Source organism: Pinus tabuliformis, chromosome 2_1 (assembly GCF_031772625.1).
Source record: "Pinus tabuliformis cultivar Carrire ecotype Pingquan chromosome 2_1, CPIR1, whole genome shotgun sequence".
Classification (NCBI taxonomy): Eukaryota; Viridiplantae; Streptophyta; class Pinopsida; order Pinales; family Pinaceae; genus Pinus; species Pinus tabuliformis.
The window spans coordinates 671,088,167-671,094,787 of NC_142299.1; the positions used below are offsets into that span (position 1 = coordinate 671,088,167).

The window sequence follows — 6,621 nt, forward strand, 5'->3', positions numbered from 1 at the left end:
TACAGTTAACATCCTATTTTGATGCATATATTTTCTGAAAGTGAATCCATCATCTTTTACAGGAGAGTATGCTACTGCAAGAGCTGTTGGAACTATAATGGTTTGGGCATCGGTCTTCTCTTTGTGGGATCGATCTTCTGAATGTTTTAGTTTCCTTCTAGCTATTAAGGATTTAAGAAATTATAATGATTTTGGATGTTGAAATAGTTTGTTGTGTTGATAAAAATTGAGGCTTGGACATATTTGTTGTAGACGCTTTCTTCATGGGCTACATCAATTGTTGAACAGGTTGCTTCAACTGGACCAGGCATTCACTTTTTTCAACTTTATGTAAGTTTATCATTTCCACCCATATGATTGTCTTCCCATGTTTTCTAAGATGTAATTGAGTTCATATCCATCCAATTGTATTATAGGCTCCTAAACCAATGGTAAGATCAGTTATTTTAGATTTGCTGACAGGACTAGATAGACACGTGGGATAAATCTTATATTTAGAGTATACTCCTCTTTAACATTATGAGTTTGTACCCATGTTTTAACACTTTCTCAGCTCTCAATAAAAATAAGAACATTGTGGAATTCTTTTAGGATCAGAAGCGACGCTAGGGTTAGAAAAAGAATTTAGCACTTATAATGTATCAAACTTAAAATAAGTCAGAAGTCTCCATTTTATCTGGGATTCCTCTTCGTTCATCCCTTGTCTGACACTGAGGTATCTAATGTTCTGAAAAGTCTCATTGTGATATCCACTCATACATGCTAGACAGTGAGGCACACCTTTGTGTTGAGATTCAATTCTGGATCCATAATTGTTTTTGACTTTTATTTATTTTTCTTTGTCAAAAATGTAGATTCGCATTGCCTCGAATTGTGCTTCTGCTTCCCCTCAAAAGAGACCATCAATGAAGGAGGTATTGCATTTTCTAGAAAAAATGCCATCATCCACAACCGATTAACCAATTCTTTCTTCCTATGTAGCATCCTTGCTTTGACATAAGTTGGGCAGAGATGAGGACTTACACCCACATTCCGTATTCAACAGCTCTACTTAGACATTGACATAACTGATATAGACACCTCTATGATTGGGACTCAAACAAACTCTTCTGTCAACTCAGCTGCTTATGAAATCTCCAGAGTCTTCTTAAAAATTTCAATATTTCTATAGTTGAGGATTGTAGAAAAACTCAGGGATCAAACTTAACTCCATGCTTATGAGGCATCCGCATTCTCACAGTTTACTTGCAGCTCATTCTCAGTTTTAATGGGAAGGTGATATATGGTGTATTATTGTTGCAGTGGCAGGGGATGGATTTTAATTGCTGGTTGGACCAAAAGAAATTGATGCAAATCAATATTGAAAATTAGATTTATTGGTTCAGCTATAGTTTGCATATACAAAGAAGAAACTGCTCTTTTTTCAAGTTAGAATATTTATATATACATGTTCATCTCAACAACAAATGATAATTTATCAAAACCATGAGAATGCTACACAACTTCCTTCATAAGCCTTCTTAGGAAGACCATGAAATAAGACAAGTGACCCTGTGCTTGTATTTGTATCTTATTCTACATAACATCTTCTTACTTAGCTGGAGAACAATTGGCTGCAGTATTTATATCAGTTTCTATGGAATGTTTCTGTTGTTATATATTGAACGGGTCCATTATACCATATTACTGTTCTCCAGAGTCTATCCCTGTTTTCTCTTCTTTAGAATATATATCAACCCTTTTGTTTTGTTTCAAGGATATGTTGCAGTTTATTTCATTTCTCTTTTATCTTTAAGATGGATATTTATCTTTTTAATTGCCATGTTCTCTGTGGTTCATTTAAATTGGATATTTGTCATTTTGTTCACTAAGTTCTTTGTATTTTGTTATAACTAGTTATTGATAATTTTGCCAACTGAGTTCCATGAGGTCGAGTATAATGCTTTCCTTGCTTATCAAAGAGTATTGGTTCCTTTTCAATTTCAACATTTTGGATAACCAAATCCAGTTCTCTGTAATCATTGCAAAAGGGAGTCCATTATCATGTAGGGTTTGAATTGTTATTCTCCTCTTGTTGCATGCTAATCTTGATCATCTTGTTCAGCTTCTAAGGTTCTTAGTGGCCTATCATTTTCAGATCCTTTGACTAACACTATATCTCTCTAATCTTGCAGGATGGTCATCAAACTCTTCCTTTTATCTGCCATGGTTGGCCAGGATTAAAATTGCAAAGGGAGTAGCCAGAGGCCTGGCTTATTTACATGAAAGGAAGTTTGTTCATGCAAATATTAAGCCAAGCAACATCCTTCTGGGCTTTGACATGGAGCCACACATAGCAGATTTTGGGCTAGAAAAACTACTGGACACTACCAATGTTGAGTATAGTAGCTCTGCTATCCACCTAAGGAACCTTGAAGGTATATTTTCAGGGAGAAAATGCTCGGCTCCCATGATAGCCTGCAAACAACATTTTAATTTAAAAGAGAATTATCATGGTAAATTGGTATAAGAATATTAGTAGAAAAAATCACCTAATTATAAGCCTAAATATTGGCAAAGGCTAATTCTTCATGTGGCATAATCAATTAGCCATGTTATCTTGCTACATGATGCAAAAAAATGACCCATGGATCCTAATACTTTTTAGGGTTCTTTTTCAATTCAATAGGCTTTTCTTCTTCTTCTTCTTCCTGAGATGGTAAAGATAATGACTCAAGAATGACTCTAAGCTTACTAGATAACCAAATTCTCAACATACCTTGCAATTTCCACACTAGCCACTTACAGATTTTCAAACATCAATGTTTAGATAATAAATAATGGATGGGCATAAAAAAAACATAAACATTAACACCAAAAATAATAATAATCACATGAACCTACTGAGAAAGCGGAAACACATAAGATATCATCTTCACATTTGATACTTTGGAGAAAGGCAATCTTGAGTACCACGATCAAATAAAGAAACACCAGACTATGGGAGAAGTGAGTGTTAATTTTTAAAATTTTGATATAAACATTGGTTTTCAAGAGAAATTGCAATTAATAGTGTACAAATTACTGAATAAATAATTACCAATTAAACTTTTAAGTCACGTTTTAATGGGTTATATGCTTAAAATTATAGGATTCCAATGCATATTTGTTACACCTCTATTATAGACCAAGACAAATGTAACAAATCAATGTACACTAGTGGATCAATATGATTGTTTTCACATAAGGCTTGATCATTAAAAGGACATTAAGGTTTGTACCTTTTGGGACAATTGCTAGTATAGTCAACATCAGAGAAAATACAAACGACCCAGAACATGAGAGAAAATACAAATGACCTAGATCCATTAAAACCTTGAAAGTTTGTTCATGAACTCTCCGAATTTGGTATAAAATGTGTACTGTATTTGAAACTTCAATTTTCCATTAAATTAATGGGACATGAATTCCCACAAAGGAGTTCAGAAATGTGCAATTAAGTTGAGCTTTCATCTTGTCATTCAATTGATGGACACTCAATATTAAATATAAGATAAATATATAGGAGTAGCATGTGAGTGTCATTTATAAAGAAGATTCTTTTTATAACTAATAAAAATATAGATAGATAGTTTCATTTTAAAGGGTTATAAATATGAGTTATAAATACAAGACTTAAAAGGTTGTAAATATTTAAAGTGTTGTAAATATGAGTTATTAATTGTTTTTACTCAAAGCCTGATAAATAGCAATTTAGCAATTTCTTTTTAATTGAGTGACTCAAAATCATGTTTCTTAGTAAAGCCACTAAAGTGGAAAAAATTGTGATGCCGATAATTAGAGGGATTGTCATCATGGGGTGATAAGAAATTTAATATTCCAAGGAGAGGAGGTAGTAGTAGATTCTAAATAAATTAGCAATGCAACAACATAAATGCTTGCAACAAATTTAGAGAGATCCACCTTGTTGAATAATGCACACACTACATGGATAATGGATTTCCGCACTTTATGCCTTACGGCTTTTTCTTTGCAACATCTGGTGCAAATGCTAGAATAATAGTAATCCCCTATTGAAAACCAATAATGATAATCCCTTATAAAAAACAAATAGCAATGTGGGTTGGAACAGAACTGTATAGAAAACAAATAGCAATGTGGGTTGGAACAGAACTAATAAGGAGAGATTGCAACACGCCACCTTCTCAATTCAAAGAAACTGGCAACGAGATCAGGTACTAATCGATTACAAATGGGAACCTGCTCTACTCTCGGATTCGGATTGCAGATCAAATGGCAAAACACCTAGGCTTGCTGTTATGTTGGTCATGGTACTTATTATTTCCCATGGATATTACTCATAGCATTTCGGAAGAAAAATGCTTAATTCATTGTTCAGAAGATTACTATTACTCTACTGGGATCTATCATCCAGGGCCTGTCACTGCCATGGAAGCTGATACACTAAACTTTGCCCTCAACTTGCAGTATCTAGAGGGTGAATACTTCAATCGTGCTTTATACAGAGAAGGGCTAGACAAGTTTGACCCTGGTCTCTCAGGGGGAGGTCCTCCACCTATTGGCTTTGAGTTAGCAAATCTCGACCCTCCAACACGAGACATTATCCAGCAACTCGGCTTGCAGGAGGTCGGCCATATAAGGTGATCTGATACATCCATTCCAATCTGATCAATAATAATCCACTAGCATAGATTTCCCTTGTAAGTCGTGCAATTATTCTTTCTGTCCGATTATAGTTCTTGCATTATATGGTAACCGTGCTGAGTGTTGATATCCCATACAGGATCATTCGCGAGACTGTTAAAGAAGCGATTCCACGACCTCTGCTAGATCTCGGGGTGGAAGTGTGGGCGAAATTATTCAAGGAAGCCTTAGGATATCACCTCAGTCCCCCATTCAATCCTTATGCCAATTCTGTTAACTTTGTTCTTTCCGTGTATTTCATTCCTTACATTGGTCTTACATGCTACGTCGGGGCGAATCCAAATTTGACCACACCCACTGCAAAACGAGTAAGCTCTCAGCATTTTCACCTATTGATATAATTATAGAAAATTATAGGACCCTAGATAGAATATAGCCGTTGCTGCATACGTTTGTTAGTTTTTTCTTATACCAGAAAGCCGTTACTATTAAGTTTCATATATTTTGATATCAGATAGCCGTTAATGCTTCAAATACTTTCATGCTTTTGATATCCGAAAACCGTTACTATTATGTTTGAAATAATTTCCATGAACCTAGTGTTTTCATTCAACCGTTGGTTTGCTTGTTTCATTGTCATTTGTCTGCAGCTTGTTGCAGGTCTGCTTGGAGTGGAATCAGGGCAGGACGCAGTGATACGCTACTGGCTATACGAAAGAAGGTATCAGAAGGTTTATCCATACCCAATTACAGTTGCAGAGATTACAGCGAAGATATCGATTCTTCGGAACAATCTTGGAAAGACAGGAATAGTAGATGAAGGATTAATAGTGCCAAAGGAGCTAGGAGCTGAAGGAAGAGTGAGCGGTAACATTTTATCCGCAGATCCAAACTCTCTGTCATACAGCAGAACTCCGAGGGAAATCTTGAGAGTTTTGTATGACACAGGAAATGAATCCATAGCCGGTGGATTTTATCCGCACGGGGCCAATGGACGCATTGCCAGAAGCTATATCCTCCCCCGTCATGCTGGGTAACATGCTGTGTTGCCATTGCCATGGACTAGACTTTATGTAAACTCTAAATAATTCCTTGGAGGAACCCCATGCTTCCCAATAAACTCACATCACTCCGACCAGTCTATGTACCGCTAAACCCTAGTAGATATTCCGTGGATGTATAAATCAACCTTATACTATACTATATATATTTTGCTATTTTGTACTTTAAAACATTTTTGTGTTTCTGTTATAAAATTATACATGGATTCGATCGAACAAATTTCTTTTCTGGATCTTGTAATAATTCGTCTCGTCAAGTTATAGGTGACTTGATTTTGGAACCTGTGATAATTTGTCAAAATTCCCCAAGTTACAGGTGACTTCATTTTGGAATCTGTGATAATTTGTCAAAGACGTGTAGTCTTTAGGTGGTGGCTTAGTTGAATATTTAAGAGAGAGTTCGTCATTAGGTGTTATTTTAGGTGTGTTACTTTAATATTTACGTAATATAGGTCATTGTTTTCTTTTTAAGATATCAAATATACACTAGCCAGAAGTGACTGAGAGACGATGACTATCTTCCACCAGTATATGTCATCCACCACTGTACGTCGTCAATATCTAATATGGTAATTATGTGGTTATTTGGTACGGCTGTTCCGGTTAGCTGTCAACATCTAACATGGTAATTATGTGGTTATTTGGTACGGCTGTTTCGGAGCTAACCGATTTCCTTTGCTTTTTAAAATAGGGTCTTTATCATGCCCCATATAGAAAGGACTTAGTTGGGATAGATCTGATTGGGGGTTGCATTTTCTAATCAATTTAGGAAACAGATTCGCTGAATATTTTTAGTATAATATGTTTTTTATATTTTGAAATGGAATTAAAAGTTTCTACTGATTAGATTAAAAAGTATGGCAGGTTAAATATACAATGATATTTTTTTTTTAAATATATAAATTATAGTTATCGG

At 35.2% G+C, this 6,621-nt stretch overlaps 1 protein-coding gene across 1 annotated transcript; it reads left to right on the forward strand.

Moving 5' to 3' along the window:
- The first annotated feature begins 4,304 nt into the window (after positions 1–4,304).
- LOC149202381 (ferritin-like catalase Nec2) lies at positions 4,305–5,878 on the forward strand. The gene is made up of 3 exons (XM_089399963.1): positions 4,305–4,640; positions 4,784–5,012; positions 5,295–5,878. The coding sequence occupies exons 1-3, from the start codon at positions 4,327–4,329 to the stop codon at positions 5,679–5,681; spliced, it is 930 nt and encodes a 309-aa protein (XP_089256089.1). The 5' UTR covers positions 4,305–4,326; the 3' UTR covers positions 5,682–5,878.
- Positions 5,879–6,621: the final 743 nt, after the last annotated feature.